The sequence below is a fragment of the Dufourea novaeangliae genome, unplaced genomic scaffold, assembly GCF_001272555.1.
Source record: "Dufourea novaeangliae isolate 0120121106 unplaced genomic scaffold, ASM127255v1 scaffold11, whole genome shotgun sequence".
Lineage (NCBI taxonomy): Eukaryota > Metazoa > Arthropoda > Insecta > Hymenoptera > Halictidae > Dufourea > Dufourea novaeangliae.
In genome coordinates, this window is record NW_015373895.1 from 1,987,395 (window position 1) to 2,010,526 (window position 23,132).

The following is a 23,132-nucleotide window of genomic DNA, read 5'->3' on the forward strand; positions in this document are numbered from 1 at the left end:
ACATTTGAACGCAAGCCGCGTTGTTTACGAGACACCGAATTAACGCCTGCGCCTAGTCTTCCATACGATATATGTATATCTATGGCAACTGATGATCGTTCGATTTATTTTACGGTTTCAACGAGCAGTTTCAACGAGCCACTGTGAAACGCTCTATTGAGAAAGTGAATCGTTCGCACGCCATTACAGGATATTTCAAAATTTACACCACTGTCCTATTCGCTATATCCCACGCATTGCTTTTATTTACTGAATCTCGCAAAAACTGTAGTCTTGTCTCTGTATTATTATATCGACATTTGCAACTGTTACTCTTAAGTACAATAGAACCTCGATTATCGGAACTAATAAAGAGAGAAAAAGTGTTGGACAACAGAATTTTCGGATAATCGAACGACAATTTTTATCGTGTGAAACTGCATTATATATTTTGAACATAATAATAGAAATGAACCAAAAAGATACATGTATAAAAGTTTATGAGTGCTGTATCTTTTTAGCCACTAATAACCAGAGATGGGCAAACTGATTATCAAGATAAAAAATTACGAATAATGAATGAAAGATAAAAAAAGTATTTCGTCATTGTTCATTGTTTAAATGTGGAAATTTGAATGTTTGTAATAAAATAATACTTCTTTATGAATAAATCGACATTTGTCGAATAATTATTCGAATAAAATTCTACCCAATTCTGCTAATAAGATCAATGTCCCTATTTCTAAACACGTCCCGATTTCTGCTCACGTCCCGATTTCTGCTCAGTATGTATATTTGTTATTTAGTGTAAAAAGTAAAATAATAAATTAGTTATACAAAAAATTATTTAAATTAGTTCAGTATTTTCGTTCAAAATATTACAGCTCGCTGTTCAATAGATGGCAGCATTTTAATAGAAATAAACATAATAACTGTGTCCATCGTAAAGAAATGTAATTTGAGCGGTTTTGTTGCGATCATGAGTTACACGTGGAAATTGCATTGTTATTAAAAAAAACTTACGGAATCTTTAATATTGTTCGCCAATGTTTCGTTTTGGCACCTCCATTTTCACTGGGCAGAAATAAGGACATTTTATACTTCATATTAAATTAACTATTATTGAGTTAAAATGTTTTTAAAAATACTTTTATTTGATTATAAAGGGAGGTTTAAATTTTATATCTAATAAGATTTATTGTCGATTGTTGCATAAATAAATAATAATAATCAATTTTGCGATAGCAGAACTTATATGATTAGAAATAAGGACATTGATGTTAGCATACATTTTGTAACACACCTAATTCTGTTGACTTACATTCCCTTTGCGCTTACAACTATGCAAGGTCGCCTCAAAGGACATTATAATGGCACTGTGGTCCCGTAGAACGTAATTTTCATACTGAATTAATGCGAAGGGATTTTGTTTTGCTCGTAATATACATAGAAGGAATGTATACAGGGTGTTAATAAATTCTGGATCACTTTCACATGGTGGATTCTATAATGATAAATATCAGAGAATTCATCTTTTATTTTAGCTTTGGATGAGAAGAATAGCCATTTTGTAAAAAAAAACTATGTAAAATACATTTCGAATTTCATAAGTAACAATAATAATCAATACATAAGAAGGAATTTCCGTGTGAAAAAGATTTTTTGTACTGTATTTTTGTTTGTATCGATGAGTGTTCGAAGGCTCCTCGGCACTAAATATTAAATGTTTCATAAACCAATGGCCATATGCGGCTTATGACAAATTTTATTAGCTTCAAAATTGCAAGTCAGCGTTACACCTGGGGACCTCTCCTTGTCAGTGCCGAGGAGCCTTCGAACACTCATCGAGGATTTATTGTACAGATTTTGTAAAAAAATCGACAAGCATCTCCAACATGGTAGTAAAATAAGAGAATAATATCTAAAGACTACACAAAACAGGCGATATGTTTTTAGCTGCATATATCAATAATATTAACAGCTATGACCTGTTAAACCCTAATTCTCAAATGAAATTTCAATTCGGTGAGCGAAAAAACCTTTATGTATGATATGTTAAAGTGAAAACAGTTTAAAATCTACAAATAGGCTTCCCGTCCTTCAAAGGTTAACGATATGTTATAAACTATTATTTTTAACAAATTTATAAGTATCCCCTATTTTTTTAACGTTTCGACCAGAGGGTCCTCTTCAATAGTAGTATAAACAATCGGAACTGAAAGCCGCACATGCAAGTCGTTCCGTGTCCGCCGAGCGAGCATGCTGTAGCGGAATACAAATGGGAACTTTCATTAACACAACTGCGTCCATGTTACATTACTTACTTATGCATGTATGTCTCGCGGCGAATGTCGAGATGACTGCATTTCCTCGAAAACGACGGGCGATTTTGCGGAACGTAATATTTCGCGGATAGCCTGCGAGGTGAATATCGTTTTGGTATTTTAGCGTCGTACTTACTTCCTCTGATTACTCTAGCCAGTCTACCGTTATAATTTACAACGTGATAGACTGGAATAATTGTTGAAATCCACGAACGATCATTTTAATCACAAGAAATGTAACAACCTTAATGTTTGATGCATTGCAGTAATATTAAATGAAATTCATAAAAATCGTATTCTCATCCGTTATATACGATTTTTCCTCGAAATTAACAACGAGAGCATTGATCGACTCTGTCACGATGTAGTAGAACCTCCATTATACGAACGCTTTGTTAACCGAACGTTCTGTGATCCGAACGATATATTTCGAATGTTTTACGTAATGTTTACATCCTACCACGTATACAGGGTGTAACAAAAATATTGGAGGACCCGAATATAAACAACTCTTAATCATATTTTCTTAGTTTCACCAGCAATGGAAATAATGTAGATGCCAGTATAAGTGGGACACCCAATATGAAATAATTCGTTACATCGATCTGTGAAATTGCTATTATCGTATACCGCTTATGTAACCGTATGTTTCATAAAAATTCGTTAGGAAATAACACGGCAGTTTAGAAACATGTAAAGTATCTGCATCACATTCACAACTGTAGGTACTGTGTAACTAATGAAAATTACCGATATTAGTCGATTTACCGAATATGTAATCGTACGTTTATTCGTTCCGATGAAATCAGGGTCTTTCCTGGCGGGGGTACAAAAGGTGTACCCGCACCTGGGCAGTCGCAGATCGTTTATTATAATGTAAAATTTTGACTAATAAGAATAGTAATCACATCTTTTTTGATAATTAATCAAATTATAGACAGGCAGAATTCAATCAAATGAAGTTTTTATATAAATCTTTGTAACACAATGCGTATGCAACAAGAATAGAACTATCTGTATATGCAGCCGAATTATTTTATTGGATTAAATTCGTGTATGTAATTAATGCTCGATATTTATCAACTATAACATCACTATTACAAACACTATACGTTACTTTTGTACTTATATGTGGAATAAAATGTTCATCTTAAATAAAACCATTTATTTTTTAAGGATCTTTGTTTCATGTTATGAAAATAAAAATTAAAAAATATTCCTTTTGCATGATAACTGTTAAAAAATTGTGTGTATAATTATAATTTAATTCAATTTAATATTTTTAATTTAAATTTCATTTAATATTGAATAATATTAAATTAATAAAGGCAGCCACTAATCCAGGAATAGCCCTGTTAGTAATGTACGAATTGTATACATTTCGTCACAAATACACTCATCTACTTTTAAAAGGTTACCAGCCTTGTCATTCGAAACAATGTCAGAAATCGCTGTTGTATTTGTTCGCAGAACGTAATGACACGAAATATTCCAGAAACGTGCGATACAACGAACCGTGACGTGGACGATTTCAGCCTTTTTGTTCCTTTACCGTTTTCTTTACATTTCCTTGGTGTTTAACGGTGACAATCAGTATCTATATGCGGATAGGAACATTTTAAGACGGAAGCAGTGAAGCCAATTACACGGTTCATTCTACGGCAATCAGCGACACGCCATGATTACGGTCTCGTTAATAATTGTTCCAGCACGTTACGAGACTGTGACTTATGAATAAGGTATCCAACGTCAATTAACCTATGGCAAAGGTAATTTATGGAAAGCCTACCAACAATGTATCTGTACTGCTGAATACGATTAGGAGATAGCTGTTGTAGATAATTTCGAAGAATTAATAAGAATTAGAAGTAAGCGTTTTAATAGAATAATATTTTATGCAAAAACATTTTCTAAACTACATAATACATATATTATGTTCTTAACCTATATATTATTCAATAGAAATTATTAGTAACGATCAGTAATTTGTTTATCAGTGTTTGACAAAGGAAACTAATTTTATGTTTAAGTAGTTGTGTAAAATTGAACGTACGTTTGGAATGACAGTTCCTTTGTAGAGATTTCAATTTAAGTATTTAAGTTTGCATTCTATTTAAATCGAGCATGATGGTCTAGTTTACTAACGTAATGTATGTACACACATATTTATATAAAGACTGCATTTATAATGTTTCATTTGTGTCATGTAAAATATCTTGGGGATAATAAAAAAAATTAATTCGAACAATTTGACTTTTGAACATACTTGTGAAGGGTTAATTATCTTCGGAGAGTCTGAGTTACTATATGAATAGTACAAACCTATGTTCCATTGATAAAATTGTATCGAATTTACCGTAGTACCTTAGTTTGATTAATGAAATTTTTTTATTATTAAAGTTTCAAAAAGTTTTGTATATGAATACAATGATTTATTATGAAGTACTGCGAAATCGTATGTAAGGATTAATTACATGATTAACAGGGAGACAATTGTTTGAATAGGAGAATGTTGTCTAAGAATGCCTATCGCACATTTTATATTCTAAATAAGATACTAAGTAACCCACAAGGAAATGAAATATAACAAACAATTATTTTTCAAAAAAACGTATGCATGCCGTATCAGTAAACTGCTGAATACCGCGAACAACTTTTCAAGTTTGAATTCGTTTCATTAAAAATTGTGTATAACGACAATAATTACAAGTTTCCAAATATATAATTTGCTCATATTTTATTTTCGCTATTGTTATTAGTTTTCATTGCTGTTTTATTATTAACTTTGAACATTATAGGACAAATTCTGAATGTGATACAAAAAACATTTTTGTTTCGGTGACAAGTTTTTAAATAGTAATATGTTCAGATAACAGAGGCTTGTATAATAAAGATTCAATTTTACTAAATCGATAGGTAATTGATTTGTAATATAAAATAGCTTATAAAAAACAACGCCTTACCTAAAGTCTTTTATTGTTCTTATCCATTTTACAAATGATAATTAACAGTTCTTTCTTGTAAAGAACCTTCATTCCGAAATTTCCGAATTATAACTACATACAGAAACACAAAAGCTGCAGGTAATATTTTGATTATAAAATCACCGTGAATAAAAAAATCAATAATATAAACGAAAAATAAGAATTCTGAATTTATTTAGAAAAGTATTTGAAGTAACTTCTATTATCCTTGACATATTCGCATTGTAATTTATACTATAAACCAAACTAAATAATTCCACTTAATAGATTATGTTAAAACTTTGAAGGTATAATATTTACATAGCTTACTTACAATATTTCTTATTAAAATAATAAGATTTACTTTTCAAGCATAATATAAAAGTAGACGTATACGTGGCAACGAGATTATTTTTATTGCAATAATATTTCACATTCATTACATTTGTTTAAGTGACCTATCAATGACAACTGAACCGATTAACCAGAAATTTGTACCAAATGTCTTTGTAGTTTCTTTGTGAAAACATTTGTCACGTACACGGCTGCAATATATTGTATGTGTATATGACATGTGGGGTTTCTGATAATTCTTCAACAAAAGTAAATGTATACACCTGCAATTCCTAATGATACGATTTGCATTGTTTAAGCAACGTATAGAACACCTGTGGCTGACTGTACACGTGTGGACCTTTTACAAGTATTAATTGCTCACACTATAACCATACAAACGATTTGTACTTCCGTCATCGCGGCAAACTCATACATTTAAAATTCTGGAACTACCGAGGGCAAGAAGCTGCTATTATCGTAATCGATTTTATTACGTAATCTTGGACGAAATTCATCACCGTATAGCGATGCACACAATAATAGTTTACGTTTGTTCAGTTATCAAGAAAAACTGCAGCATGAGTCAAGCGACGCGCCGTACGGTCACGAGGCCACGGGTGTCACATGACCACCTGAAGGCTCGCCGCGATTGGCCGAACGGCGAGCGACCGAATACATATATATAGAGTGGCACGGCACAAAAGTCGTAGCGCAAAGTGTCAGCGAGTTTCTCAGTGAGCTGGTTCCGTGAGTGACCTTGATCCCCTCGCGTGTTCTGTGACAGTCCTGTTCGCAGAGTAGCCGAACTCCGTCAGTAGTATTCGAGTCATCGTCGCAGAAACTTTGTCGAGCGGCTTTTTCGACGAGCGCAGATTAACAGAGACCAGAATGAAGATCCTTGTTGGCGTTCTATTCGCGGCGTGCTTCGTCGCGTGTGTACACAGCTTCCCCGGTGAGTACTCCGAATTTTCCAAATGCCGGTTTTCCGGTGATACAATTACTACGGGAAGTGCGTGCGTGAAAAGACAATTTGTTCAAAAGTAATCAGTGTAACGGACAACACAGGGTTGCGGATCACGTGCGGTGGTCGATCGTTATCGTTGTGTTTATCTTGCCGGGATTCCCTTTAAAATTAGTTTTCCTCTCTACTCGACACGTCCGACGTACGATGTACCCTCGATTATTAATTGTGTTGTGATTCCGTAACATGTGACCCTGCCGAAAAAGACACAAGCGTGGAGGGATCAAAACACTACCCGATAGAATTCCTCGACGATTACTAACGTAATATTCGTGGGTCTTGTCGCGTGACAGGTGAATGTGCTGTTCCGAACGAAATGAGCATGCGTGAAAAGGGTAGTCGCGAGGGGGCGAACTACATTGACGTGGGTGGTACAGGGTGCCCGAAAAGTCACGTCCGTTAAACATAGGCCTGTTTGTTGTACGTGTTCCGCGGAAGATTCGATTCCTGGATAACATTTTTTTTCTCTGGAAATATTGGACAACGAAATATCCAATCTGCGGAAACGGATCATGCAACCGTGGATATTTAAATGTGAAAGACGAGTCAGTGTAATCCAGCGACTAATCACAACAATCGTATTAGAGCGAGTTCCAAAACAAACCTTTCGAATAGACAATTTGTTTTTATCTGCTGAACTAATAAACTTATCAAAATGAGTTTTGTGGATGCTTATAGTAGGGACACAACAGTACCTAATCAAAAGTATTTCAGATAGAAGAAAATATTTTTTAAACATTTATTTTGTAATTGTTTTAAGGAAATGTAATTTTCTAATAGTAAGACCCAATTGAAAAATTTGAACAAAATTCAGGATGTAGTCCTATTTGTCTTCTTTATGGCCAAATTTTTAAAAATGTGGAGACTTTAAAGTTGACCATATGAAATTGATTGAAGTAACGCTGCGTCGAAGCCCATCGACTCCAACGGCCCAAAGCCGTACCGGGTAGCCTATGTAGTACCACACGGCTTGGCCGATAGAGCCGGTGTAATTCGATACAGCGTTCACTTCAATTAATTTTCATACGTCCAATTTTAAAGTGTCCATATTTTTGAACATATGTCCATAAAGAGAACAAATTGGGCTATATTCTCATTTTCTTTTTCAAATGTTTAATTAGTTTCCCGGTATAAAAACGGCATTTATTTAAAACAATTGCAATATAGATGGTTAAAAAATATTTTCTTTTAACTGAAATAATTTTTCATTTTTAATCTTATGTCTCCACTGTAAGTACCCGCAAAGCTCATGTCGATCAGTTTATTAGTTCAATAGTTATGATTTATTGAAAAAAGGTTGACCCTAAATTTCAAACAGTTGTAAAATCAACAATTTTTAAAATTTTCAAAAATCCTTCAAGATACGTTTATATATCGCTAACGAGTACAACATATCCACATTTGAATAACATCCGAATTGGTGCTCTAAAATGTGTTCAATTTTTCGTGGAATGCCCTATACGCAATTTGAATATCTCGCGAGCCTCGTCGATATACTTTAGAAATAAACATGAAATATATCGTACAAATGACAGATAACAGTGGACGAGCAAATATATATGCGCAACGAAGATCCATTGTGTTTATAGCCTGCGAATTTTCCACGCGTTAAGTCTATTAATCTTCGGTTTTAGTGGATGCAGGCGTGTAGATTTGTAAACGGGCTTAACTTTTCCCGTACCCGTGCATTTCCGTGCCAGAACGGGGGCCATCTTACCATAAAAGTTCGCAAATCAAGAGATGCCCGGCTTGCCGTTGTTTTATACAGTTTTATGCGGAAAGTTGAACACGAGACGGCCGTATCCCACAAGCACTCATTCCCTTGTCTGTGCTAAGTAAGCGGGAAAATTGCCAATTGGCATATGTCTGCTTTATTTGCACTGCGGTAGAATTCGTGTGCTCGCCTTAATACGGCGTATAAATTGAAGTTGTACGCTTTAAATCCTTACTGATATTGTAGTTTTCTTCTTTCCGAGTGACAGTAAACTTATTCCAAACAATACTTAATTAGGGAAGTGTTCCATCATAATTTAAAGTTTACTCGCAAATGTCAGTTTGATTCCCGTTAATGAAATAAACTACTTAAAGTAGACATAAATTTTATTTCCAGTGTATACATAGTATAAACTATAAATTCGTAATTTATTCTATAATATGGTTTTTAGTTTCGAGTAATTATATGATTCATTTAAGTAACTCTCCTTTGTGTTCTCGAATAATATAGTGCAGGGGTTCTCAAACTTTTTAAATTTTATACCACATAAATAAGAATAAAAAAATATATGTACCACCATAAAAGCATTTCCTGATTAAAAATCAATACATCCTAAATGGAGTGTTTATAATCAAAGAATAAAACATTTTAAATTTACTTTTTTTAATTATATTCGTAAATAAAACTTTTACATTATAATAAAATATAGTAAATGGTGGGTAATAATACATGAGCAAATATTAAAGAGATTTATTATTGGTGGATCTTTTTCATGGAGGATCTTTAATATTAGTTATTTACTATTTTCAAATAAATAAATAATATTTGTCAACAAAATCTTTTGTGTAAAAATTATACCACCAAAAATAACATAATGTACCATTAGTGGTACATGTACCGCAGTTTGAGAAACATTGCTATAATGTATATTTAAATAAAATGTTTAGTAAAAATATTACGTTTGTTAGTACACAGTATAACTGTTACTTCTGACACATAAACATTCATTTGAATTGTTCAGGAAAATGGTTATTTTAAATACATCGAAATAATAACAGCATTAAATACACGTTTGTTTAGTTAACTTTGTTGCATTCAGTACCATCAACACGAGTATTTTCTCATAAAACTATAAATCTAAAATCAACACAAAGATTACGAGTAGATAATATGTTTCGTGATAACTGCCATTTAACAAAATAGCCAATAACTCAAATATTTTCATTCCTTCATCGAAAAATAAAATAAATTCAATAAATTCTTTCGACAATTTTATTCATTGGTATCTCCTCTGAAGAACGAAAAACTATAGGCAGGGATCTGGTATTATCACTACCGTTAGCAAATATAATCATAAAAGTATAGTAAACTGAAGTGTACTAATTATGACAGGTTATTTTAATATACACAAGGGTTTACATAACACAATTTTTCACGACGTTACCGTCGTATAACACAGTTTTTCAAGCGTTTGTGCAGTTTATTATTTTCGAGGGTAAAAGAATACTTAATTATTTCTATTAACTATTTTAGTAACTGTGCAAGATCACTTTTTACGTACTGCAATTATGGCACGTACATAGGTACACTATACATATTCATGAGTGCAATTTTCTTATACAAGCAGAATATGAAGTACTGCCGCATGTTCTATGCTGGATGTAATTCTTTAAAACATTGCCAACTTGACGAAACAATAAAATATGTTTGTTTCTGAAAACTTTTGCTAAATAAATACGAAACGGTTAAATTGAAACGGGAATTTTAACATTAACATTTAACTGAATTTAAACATTCGTTCTTCCTGCGATTGTATTAAAATTCGCAGTTATACTCCAGATCTTTTAATATTTAATTTACCAATGTTTTCGGACACCAAATGAAAATTCTATTTATATAAACAGCTTAAGTATGTTTTTACATTTCTCTTAGCAGTGTATTTGTATGAATTATTTCACGCTACACAATCGAAGCTTTGGTCAAGTTTTTATGTTCGTTCAAGCCGTTTATCGGTTGCGACATTTTTCTCACTAATTATAATTGTGACACACATGGAACGGTTATGCGAACGGGGCATTATGCTTGAGTATCGTGTCACTAAGGAATGCTCAGGATGACGCGTTAAAAGTAGGTAGTTGGATTGTTCGCGCGACAAAGGACGGAAGGAAATGAGAATGTGAAATTCACTTGGAGCCGTGGACTTTGCTAATTAGCACCGGCGTCGTTTTTGCAAAGACCGTCGAGAACTCGTTTAATTGATGCTATTTCATTCCAAAGGTAATCGTCCCAGAGGAATTTCGGTCAAGCTGCAGAAAAGCTGCATACCCTCCGATTTCGATCATTTCTGGATATGTTGTAAAATTCGACATTTTGGACAACTTTTTCCTATGCATACAACGGGGGCAGTTACTTAGTTTCCGAGATATTCGCGAAAAACTGACGATTAGCACAGTGAATTCTGCCTATAGTTGTGTTTATTTGACCACAACAGAGTAACGATTCATTCTTAGCAGAGTTATTAACGTGAATGGACGTTTAGTTTCATAGAATCGCAAATCGATTAGTAGACTCCTCTCGATTATCGTTTGGCTTGTTCTACACGATTATTATCCAGGTGTTATCCCCACCACTGGGGGGGGGGGGGGGGGGGGAAGGGGGAAAGGAAGGTGGAACCTATCAAGCACATACTTTGTTGCCGTTGTTATTTAAATGTTGCCAAACTTTGTGTGAGCCAATGTTGTATTATCATTGTAAATTTCTTATTAATTAACCAACTATAATAATTGTAGGCGAAACATTGGATATTCGTTGACAAATTATCATAACTTTTTTGTCGCAGGCCCTATTTTGGAAATTTCTATGCAAAAACACTAACTATATCCCAACTAACTCTCAACTGTTGGACTCCGTTGGCCAAGCATTAATGTTACTAAGGATGCTTCATAGTTGGTTAGAAAAAGTTATTTTTCTCTTGCACTGTATCTAATCAACGCTGAAGCATTATACTAATCGATTTGCAATTCTATGGAACTAAACGTCCGTTCACATTAATACCTCTGCTAAAAAAGAATGAATCGTTACTCTGTATCACTCAAATAAACGAAAGCTAAGGTTAAGCTAAACGAAGTAATTCAGTGCGCTAATACCGGCAGTTTGTCACGAATATCTCGGAAACTAAGCAGCTCCCCCCGTTATATGTATGGGGAAAAGTTGTTCAAAATGTCGAGTTTTACAACATATCCAAAAATCATCCAAGTCGGAGGGTAGGGAACTTTACTACAGTTTCACCTGAATTTCTGTCGAACCCAAGTTTACATCGTTCAGTTTTCGCCGAACCTTCCTGTCGGTCAGTTACGCGTGCTTCAGGTGATTCGAACTCACTAGATTGTTCTCTGGCGAATATATATGTAGGTCGTACCGTTGCCAACGTCCGGCAGCGATAGGAGTCGATTAAAGCTGTAAGAAGGTATCACTCTGAGTACTATAGTAAACATTAAATGTACGTGAACGTTTAACCAATACACTATACGTTTTGATTTTCCACGTAGATACAGTGGGGGACGAAAGTATTCGTACACCCTTTAAAACGAAACAACTTTTTTTCAAATTGGAGAGATTTTTAATCGTTTGTATCACGACATTGTTGTACAACGTTAACGGATTTTGATGAAATTTTCAATATGTATATAACTAAGAAAAATTTTTGATATGTATTTATTCAATTTTCATAACAGTCTCAAATAAAAACGTTGTAAAAAGCAACCTTTATTATTTTCTTCGCGATGCGGACCAATTGCAACTTTCTCAAATTTTGTTTACACATCATTTAGTGAACTAATGTTCCTAACTTCATAAAAGAATTCCAGTCATTCGGACCAATTTGAAAAACGTTGTTCTGTTTTAAAGGGTGTACGAATACTTTCGTTCCCCACTGTACATTACATTACCTACATTTTCGAATGTTTGAACGTAGCTTCTGTGGTGCATTGTTCGCAAATTAAAGTGACAATAGTTAGGACACTGAGTCTTGTCATTTATCTTAAGTATCAAATTTCTTTTTTTTATATAAAGAACTTAGAAATTAAATATCAAATAGTAGATTAAGGCTAGACAATATAATCCAGTTAGTTAACATATGGAAAGTCTACTAGCAATAAATGTGTACTGCTGAAGACGATTAGGACATTGCTGTAGATAATTTTGAAGAATTAATAAGAATCAGAAATATCTTTTAATAGAGTAGATAAAATTTTATTAAACAACATTTACTAAACTATAGGCTATGTATTTTACGTTATTAATCGACATATTATTGAATAAAAATTATTAGTAACGATGAGTAATTTGTTTGTCGTTAGTGTTCGACGAGTGTTAATAGCTTTTACTTGTTTGCAAATAATGAAATATAATACGTTGAATAGTTTATGGATTTCGTATTTTCAAATTAGGATATCAGGCAGTGGCGTAAGGCTAGAAAATATGATCCAGTTTTTCAATAATATCAATCGTCAATTTTTAAAAGAATGTGAAAATGTAACGTCATGCAATTGGTCGCATTATCTATGTATATGTGTCTCGACATATTTCACAGTATTGCGTAAATTGGGTTCCTTATATTCTGCGACTCAGCTATTCGTTTTTTGTGCAAACATTTTAATATTGCAAGAACTGGATCGGATTGTACGTGAAATTTCCGTACATATGCTGTGATTGTCAGATATAAATAGCTCTCTTGATATACTAGTGATTAATTTATACACTCCTCATAAATAATTCTTGGTATATTAATACAGTAGACTCTCGATTATCCGGCCCCGCTTTAACCGGCCATATTTTTCTTGACATAAAATATATAGATATCGCATTAATTAACGAAATTAAATCAGAGAAGCAGAAAAAGATTATCGATTTTTTTTATAAAAGAATAATATTTAATAAATATTTTATTCTAATGCAAAAATAAGTCGAAAAAAGAATGACACTTTTCCTTTTAAAGCTTCCTTTTCGAGATAATTGAATTTGAAAATCTGTTGCATATGCGTGCAATTCAGTACAACTTGTCTGTCTGGCGCGTCTGTTCATTGAATTCTGTTTCTACTTGCTGAAATGAATTGAAGTCTATACGATTTTCTTATTCTCGTTCTTATTTTTATCTGAGTTTTTTACGCGTAATTGACATAATAACGTGTTAATCATTCATGAGGTAGCATTGTCAAAATACACATTATCATATCACGTGTTAATTTTGATACATGGTGAAATTTGCAAAGAAGTGAATTTTTAGAAATAACTGATTTCTTTCAGTATTTAGAAGTTTATTGTTTTCAGTCGCTGGATTACCCATGAACTAACGAAGTCAGTAAAAACCTTTAATCCAATTTGTAACCTTTCCTCCCGTTAAACTTTATGGTAGTTGTAATATCCCAACCTTGTATGTCCCTTGATTAAATGAAGTTGTAGCAACCAATGAACAAAGATTAATAACAACAATTGAAACTTCAATCTAAATACATATTTTTTTGAATATTTACCAAACTCACGTCTATTCTTTATATATCGTACAGATTTCAAATATTTAGTTATAATCCCCTATTGATAAAACAAAATTCTTTTTGAATAGATTAATAAAATTCATTTTTAATAAAACTGTGAACAGAAAACTATGGTTATTAAATGTTAATAACTTAAAATGAATTTCAAATAAGCAATAGGCTCGTCCGATTGTATTTTGTTCATACGTTATACGTTATACCTGCAGTTCAAAAGTACACAAAAAATTGTGTAACCCATTTGAATGAAACAATGTAAATTATTTCGATATCTGTTATGTTTGAGGAGAGCTAAAGCTTTTGTCCTTCATAAATTTAAAGTTACACAATGCGTATAGGTGAACTGTTGCTATCTGAGTGTTCAATATCCGTTGTGTATACAAAGTAATTTACAGACCGTATCGTGCCATAGTTCGTTTAACCTTTTAAAATATGCGCATATTTCACTTGATTGTTAACCATGTTTATTGTCCAGTCCTCGGATGATATACACCGTGGCCGGAAGTGCCATGAGAACTTATTGCCGTGTTACTGAAACTTACCTTGGATTCTCGCCGGTTACACCATTTCTCTTAATACCGGACACTTACAAGTTTCTGATGTATGCATCCTCGTAGCTACAATGCAATTAAGGAGCCCAATGTTCACGGTGCATATGTTTTCCGACAAGATCGTTCCGATTGCACGAGGAACATAGTATACATTCAAAACATTATGTCGACCGTGGCTCGTCTGTCGTTACAGGGACGAATTGTTAATTACTCGTAAAATAAATGACCTCGAAGTATTGACTTTTACTTCACTTTCTATTTCTATTACGTTATTGAATTTGCCATTTCACAAATTTATAGTCAAAAGTAACAACTCATAATTTGTTCGAAATTCTTTAACTATAGTCAATTTTAACTGTTTTTTTGTGTTTTCAAGGATTCATGAAATATGCTACATTCGAACTTTCATTAAACTTAATTCACTTAAGTTTAATTGCTGTTATATGAAATTTGCCATACATCTATTACTATTCTAATTACTAATCTATACTACTATTAATATTCTCCCTTGCAATTCACATATAGTGATTCCACCTATAAAAACACTTCTTAAATATAATTATAAAATTACTTCTTAATTATATTAATGAAATTACTTCCTAAAACCATTCAACTTTTATTGGAAACATTGTTTGGTACCATCAACAGTTTCCAAGATATTCCAGGGTACCGATTTAAATGACACCCTGTATATTGCAGTCGCTCTGCTCTAAAACGTCTAATCCCCAAGAAGTTTTTATATACATATATAACTAGATGTTAGTAGTGTTAGTATTCCACAGAGACGATATCAATTTAGCAAACCTATAGGCACTTACAGTGGACTCTCACTATATTGCCATGTTCGAGGCTGTAGGGGAGTAAAATGGCAATGAGTACAGAGCCCCCCCCCCATGCTAAGTTCTGTCGTTATAGCCTCGGTCTGCACAAAAGCTGGAATTTTGAATCTAAATTTCTGTGCTCGAAAGTACGTGTGAAGGAGAAGTGCTTCGCGTGGCAATATGTGTAGTGGCAATATAGCGAGAGTCCACTGTACGTGGTTTCTATTGAGATATGATGAGATTAAATAATTGTTCGAAAAATGTCGATTCATTCATAAAGAAGAATTATTTTATTATATAACTTGAAATTTTCACGTTTAAACAATTAAAATGACGAAATAGGTTTTTTTATCTTTTATTCGTTATTCGAAACTTTTTATCTAGATAATGAGTTTGCCATCTCTGCGCGAAAGTACGTGTGAAGGAGAAGAGTCTCGCGTGGCAATATGTTTAGTGACAATATATTAAGAGTCCACTGTATATTGTTTCTTTCGCCTGGTGGTTGCAACAGAACCGTCCATATTAACAATCCCCTAATTCTTTTGATTAGTGTATATTCGGAATCGTGAAATTCTTTTTAGTAAATTCACACGACATATAATAGGGGTTGTTCATTCATTACATTCGACTAACTACATAAAAGAGACAGAGTCGTGTGCACATACGAATTAATTTACACAACAAAATCTCTGATCAGAGTATAATTATTTCGTGAATAGGACACGTGACTAATTACTTCCGAAGTCGTTCGATCATTAATTAGTTTATCCATCATATCGAGCCTGGTCCGCCGGTATTGCTTTTCCTTTTGCACATCGCGCGAGGCTAGCTTGGAGGTTAGGGCGGTTCCGACCCTTTGCTTCTCTTCCTCTGTTCCCCACGTCTCCGCGTATTTACGCATCCATTGCCAACATAAATGGATGTTTGCGCTTCGTCGCACGGTTTCGTGTCACGCTCAGTTGCTCGGTTCATTGTATACGTACGTATATACCTTTGCTCTCTATCCACCAATTTAATAATTTTCTGCGATGAAATTACATACAGAATAACGAGAGAGTGGCTCGCCTCGGTGATCTGAATTTTAATCTTTAAATCACAATCAACGGTGACTCTCCGATCTGATTCATTCTCGTGCAAGATACATTTGCAAACAATTGACTGTTAGAAATTATAGTACCCTCAGGATTGTGACGCTTCTGTCGTAAACGCCACGGTATCCTGGAGGAAAATACGATTGCTTCATCAGCGGGGGGTGTTTCACGATGAAGTTTAAACACGTGCTCTGTAATGTAATATCTAGACTGCGGACTTTTAGAGCAAAATGAAATTTTCTAAAATAATTTGTAAAGACAGGTGCAAATGTAGGAACAGAGATGGGCACAATTCTATTCGAATAATACATAGTGAGAAGCAGCAGTATCTAACATCGTCATCCTGACCTTTAAACAGTTCATGAGATTAAATAATTGTTTGCAAAATGTATACTCATTCGAGAAGAAATATTATTTTACGATAAAAATTGTAATTACTACGTTCAATCAAGTAAAAATGACGAAATATTTTTTTCATATTTTATTTGTTATTCGAAACTTTTTATCTAGATAATGAATTTGCCCATGTAACACTAGAACTACCGATGATAAACGCATGTCTAATTTGATCGATCGATCAACATGGCATACTGTTGAAAATTTACAAATTTATAAATTAACTAATTTCTTCACTTTCGTATCGTAAGAAAAGTTCCAAAGATCTTAGAAAATGTATTGGTATAACATTTTAATCATCGTTATAGGAGTGTACTGACAAGTCATTTTGACTTGTTTGGTAGTTCTAGTGTTAATGCTATGCTAAAACTTCGACAAACCCTACTGTAAAAGTATGCATTTTTTACTTATGGCAGTATTGCAGCCGGGGTGCGATATGTTAGACAACAATGTTACTTACTCATATTCCTTGATGAATGTGACACGAGCAACGGCGTTATTCCCACCACTAGGGGAGTCCCCCTCTGGAATGAATCAAAACAGAGTAAACACAAGCTAAGCAGAAGCTCTGCTTCGGATAAAAAACAAATTTATGAGGGGCTAAAAACCTTTCTGCCTTGCCATGAATGCTCCGAAGTGAACCCGAATACGTTGCACTCATCGAGATATTACTGTATTACTTCATCATTTACAATGCCACATAATCATCCGAAACAGTGCATTCTGTAAATAGTTCGAACAATTGGTTTCATTTTTACATGAACTGATAAAACCACATACTACGTTCAAATATCCTTTATGGAACTGATAACGAATAGATGAAAGAGCAATTCAGTTCAATCATTACCGCCGAGAGAGCAAAGCCGCCTTTCGCTCCTGCACTCGAAATTGTTCCAACTCATTCAAACGAGATTAAAGCCTTCAAAATACCTTCTGTCGTTGAAACTGCTTGGAACATTCGAGTACTTAGCTCGGATTCAAAGCCGAATTCAGCTCACTCTCCATATTTTACGCTTGCTCAAACATCTTTGTTCCCAGATACGTTCTTTTAAACCACGCATCATCGGAGATCCAATTCCCAATACCCCTTGTACCTAGGGTTGAATCGATACCGCCAAGGTATCGACACTTGTACTCATTGCTAGTATTGTATGAAGATATCGATACTTACTCGGTATCGAAACAAAAGTATCGATACCTACTTGTATCGAATTATATTTTCTTAACCTTGATAGCCAACAAAAAAGTTGTTTATTCCTTGAGAGAAAATAAAATACAATACTATGTTTTAAATATTTATTTAAGTTTTTAATATAAAACATAAACAAACATATGTATAAACTATATACAATATACGTAATATATGATATACATAATAAATAAATATGTATGTAGATATCGATTATCAGATATTATTTGTACAAGCATACTTAGTTTAAGAGATATTCTGAAAATATTCAACTTGGGGCATAAGATTTGCGACGCAAGGCGGCCCCAAAAATATCTACATATTTAGACAAATCAAACCAATCCATCTGTTTAAGTATATTGCAAAAATCAACCCAGTAAAATATAGAATATATAATAAGACAATGATGTACTTAGAAAAATGAGAATGCCCCTTATTTTTGTAAAAATAAAGGAATAAATAAATATTCATCACTAACATAAATAATTCCTTTATTAATGATAAAATTAAATAAAATATTTAATAGAAACTAAAACGGAAAACGCAGTCCTTGACTTCGCAAGTGAATTAAATTTGCTAAATTGAAGTAGTAAAACATTTCATTGGGGAGGTAGCATGCAAATTGCACAAGATTATGTCAAACATAACATAGATGGTAGATGGGGATGCTGCAGAAAACAATGCAGGAAAACTTGTTCTATATTTGAAAATACCATTTTTGGAAGCTTATACCTATGAAATACATATTCTTTTCGTAATATAAAATAAACATTATATGTATATTTAAATATTTGAATTTTATAATTGGATAAATATGTATTCAATATTTTGTGCTACTAAGATATGTACCTATATTATTTTAATATTGACAATATTTTAATACGGATACCTTAATAATTAATATAAACAACATTGATTTATGATGAAAGTAATTACGACATCATATGTTGATGGATCGATACTCACTCCATTCGATACAAATACTTTTTTTAGATACCTACTTGGTATCGCAACCGTACGTATCGATACCAAAAGTACTCGATATCGAAACAAAAGTATCGAGTACTATACTGGTATTTACCTGTATTGATTCATCCCTACACACCCGTCCTTTCACAACCGCACGCAGTCTTAGTCCCTACTCTAAACCCTTCGATGGCAAAATAACGCAAGACAAACCGCCTTCGATTCCATTCTAAATACGTTGACGCTAACATATAAATACTTGCCTTGGTCTCGAGTTCTTATGTTGTACTCAGAGCCGAATCCGGCTTACTCTCCACATTTCACGCTTGTTCGAGCATCTTTCTTTCGAAGTACGTTCTCTTAAACCTGCGCATCATCGGAGATCCAATCCCCAATCCCCCTGCCACCCTGTTCATGACTTGCAGGAAAATGTTTTCGCGTTCCACGTATATTTGCGCTGGTCGCACATCATACGCGCAAATAAACGGTTACCGTTGGTTTGCAGTATTCCATGTGTATTTGTGTACATATACAGTGGGCAAAATAAGTATTCGTACACCTTTTAAAACAGAACAACTCTTTCAAAATTGGACCAAGTTACTTGAGTTTCTTTGTGTAGTTGGAAGTATTAGTTTACTAAATGATGTGTTAAAAAAATTTTGAAAAATTTGCGACTTTTCAGAATGTTGAAGAAAATAGTAAATGAGCAAAAGGCGACCCTTACTATTTTCTTCGCGATTCCGACCAATTGCAACTTTTTCAACATTTTGTTAACACATCATTTAGTACACTAATCCTTTTAACTTCACAAAGAAACTCAAGTCACTTGGTCCAATGTTGAAAGTGTTGTTCTGTTTTAAAGGATGTATGAATACTTTTTGGACCCACTGTATGTGTGCGCTCATTGTGCTCGGTAGCGGCAATGCTGGCCGCGGTCGTTTCGCCTGTACCTTCCTGAGCTAACCCCCGGCGTCGGTCGTGTACACGTACTATATTCGTACACACGAAGCGTAGCCCACGGATTATAGGCAAGTCGTATTATTTTCCTGTCGAGAACAGCCCGTCGGCCTAGGGGAGGGGGGAGCCGTTGACGTAGTGGCGCGCGTTCGGCTCGCCTTGAGTGTGTGGTTGAGTGAGTTGAGTTGAGGCAGTGGCAGCGCACAATATGCTGGGGCCATTAGGTATGCTGCCCGTGTCGCGTCGCGGAGCACTACCGCCTTCGAGTAATTTAAATGAAAAAAAAAGGGGGAAGTGTACGTACCCCCTCCCCCTGCAGTTTCCTTTGCCCTAGCCCATGCTTTTCTCCCCTGGGCCGATGATCACCGCATCCGTTTTGTCGTCGTTTAGGTCAAATCTATAATATTGTATACACGCCGTGTCAGCCGCACTCACCCTAGCAAGGTCAGTTTAGCGCTCGATGATGAGGCGTGTTATCAACGATTGACTTTATGATTATGGGAACTCTCGGGACATACAGGGCATAGTGGCTGATCCCCACACCGTTGGAAGCGGGGGCAACGGGGCGATAAGATACCACCGGGTCTCTTTCAGATTGCTTATCCTGTCACCTGTGTAACCGTTAGACCTGTTTATGATTGGCTTTCCGCTGGAAGAAATGGACAGCAATGCTGTAAAAGTTAACGCGCTGCCGGTCGTTTTAAAATCGGTGGATCTTATTTCTTGGTATACAGGGTAAATCACCTAACTTTTGCACCTCAAATATCTTTGTTGGTTTTAAAGATACGTCAAATATCTTAAGGACAACGTTGAATGGTTCAATGGGGCTTACACGATGCCAAAATAATTTTTGTTTTTATGTCATTTTTTTTAGAGATATCAAGGTCAACTTCATTTTTTTGAAATGGAATCACCCTTTTTTAAACACCTACAGTGATAGTCCTTTTCATTAGGAATTCAGTGACTATAATTATTCAAGGTCATTCAAGGTCAGGCAAAAAAAGGGGGGTTACATTTATAAAAATGAAGTTGACCTTGATATCCCTAAAAAAGTGACATAAAATCAAAAGAAATTTGACATCATGTGAGCCCCATTAGACCATCCAACTTTGTCCTTAAGACATTTGATGTATCTTTAAAAACTATTAAGATATTTGAGGTGCACACGTTAGGTGACTCACCCTGTATATAGTGGATTCTAACTATATTGCCATGGTCGGGGCTGTAGGGGAGTAAAATGGCAATGAGTTCAGAGCCCCCACCATGCTAAGTTCTATCGTCATAACCTCGGCCTCAGCAACTGTGCAAAAGCTAGAATTCTGAAACTAAATTTCTGTGCTCGAAAGTACGTGTGAAGGGGAAGTGCCTCGCGTGGCAATATGTGTAGTGGCAATATAGTGAGAGTCCGCTGTACGTGGTTTCTATTGAGATATCTACACCCCTTTTCCAGTTGAACACACGTTGTCCTTAGTGTTGTCAACTTTTGACATATAACAACGAGTGAAAGTAGTTAAGTATATCAAATTGTATTGAATACAGCGCGAGCGTGGAGAAATAAGTAAATTGTCCGGATAACGCCATGTTTCATCTCATTTTCACCAGAAAAATCTTACTAACCACATACGTGCTAGTTTTTATGTTTCTGATTGATTGAGCTCGATACAAAAAAAAGTAATAACAAAATAACATATTCAGAAGAGTGAATAAGATAGGCAACAATGTGAAAAAATTGTAAATTTCGTCTGTTTAACGCCACGATATTACTGCATTCTTGAAACCTTGTGTGAATTTGTCTTTTTTTACATTACTAAAATGTAAATAGTGTCTGAAAACATTACCCCATTGAACCCAACAAACTCCCATTCAGAACCCCCAACCCCCATCTCTTATTAATTTAGTGAAAAAGAACATCGAAAAATGCCCATTTTTTTTACTTTTTAGACAGAGAAACCCCATTAAGAAACTATCATAGTTTGATGATTCTCGGATTCTTTCGTTAAAGATCGATTCGATGCGAACCACTCCTGGAAGGAATTAATCTGCAAAATTCGAACTGCAGTGTGAAATGTTTCTGACACTTCGACAGCATTAGAAGTGACAGGGTATCTGTTACCGTCCGAACTGAAGTTGTCGTTGCAATTGTCGACCAGAATCACTTGAAACTGGGTGTCCTGGTCAGTTGTTCATATATGACGCCCGCCTCTAGGAACTGCTGGTGGTGTTCTTCGAGGGAATATACACAGTATGTCTGAAAAATAACAGGATTGAAAATATATTAATGGAAATACCGATCATATTTCAAAAAATCGTTTATTTTACTCAAAGTATTGATAAATAAAAAATTGGCAGACATTGCACTGTATCCAATCTTCTTTCATTTTTTCTGGACATCATGAACCTCGATTGATCATTTTAATGTACTTACAAACTATCTGTATATAAATAGTTATCGCATTTATAATCATAAAAATATTCAAACGAAGAAAAAGAGTGATTCGATTCACCCCGATTGACGTGTTCCGATTAGCTCCGTACATAAGGACTTTAAATTGAATAGCATACATAGACGATTTATGATATAATAATCTAAAGTGTATGAAATACCAAATTTGGACACCATACGAACTAATAATAATAAACCCATTTGAATTTTCAAGCTTACTATTTTATTTTAAATACGAAATTGCAGATTACGTACATATCTTAGATTCGCACCAAAATTATAACGTTCACACGCGTTCGTCTCGATGGCAACATGTGCCAGCACTAAACAACTACGTAAAACAATTGATGGGATATTAGATTATATGTGGGGGACAAGGATGACGCAATATAAACAATCAAAATGTTCGTTTATCGAAATGTTCGTTTCCATAAGAATATAAAATATACGGACTGAATTCTTATTTTGATCAGATTCCCCTGTGATCCAATTAGCCTCGGTCTACTCTACTGTCCGGAGAAGAGACCAGACCACGCGCCGAGGCAGGCCAACCTCTCAGGCACCTTCTTTCGTGAAACAGACCATAATATATATTTATGCAAAGTTTTATCAGAACCGAAGTGTATCAGTCCCCGATGTTCCCTTGTGAACTGGAAGTTTTGATACAGACGAGCAACAAAACTAAATTTATAATTCTGTAAAATGCGCTAGGACAATACTCTGTACTCAACGGAACATGAGATACTTACATCTGCGAAACAGCGGGTGCCTCGTGTCCTAGATAAGTTCCGATGTATTGCTAGAAAGAACGTGTTACGATTGAACTTTTGTT

At 34.5% G+C, this 23,132-nt stretch overlaps 1 protein-coding gene across 1 annotated transcript in view; it reads left to right on the top strand.

Annotated features, from left to right (window-relative positions):
• The first annotated feature begins 6,324 nt into the window (after window positions 1-6,324).
• The window catches only part of LOC107191367 (icarapin-like), an 80,921-nt gene continuing 64,113 nt past the window's right edge, over window positions 6,325-23,132 (top strand). Inside the window, exon 1 of the mRNA XM_015580397.1 lies at window positions 6,325-6,554. Coding sequence (XP_015435883.1) covers window positions 6,491-6,554 — 64 coding nt within the window. The 5' untranslated portion in view covers window positions 6,325-6,490. The remainder of the gene's footprint in view (window positions 6,555-23,132) is intronic.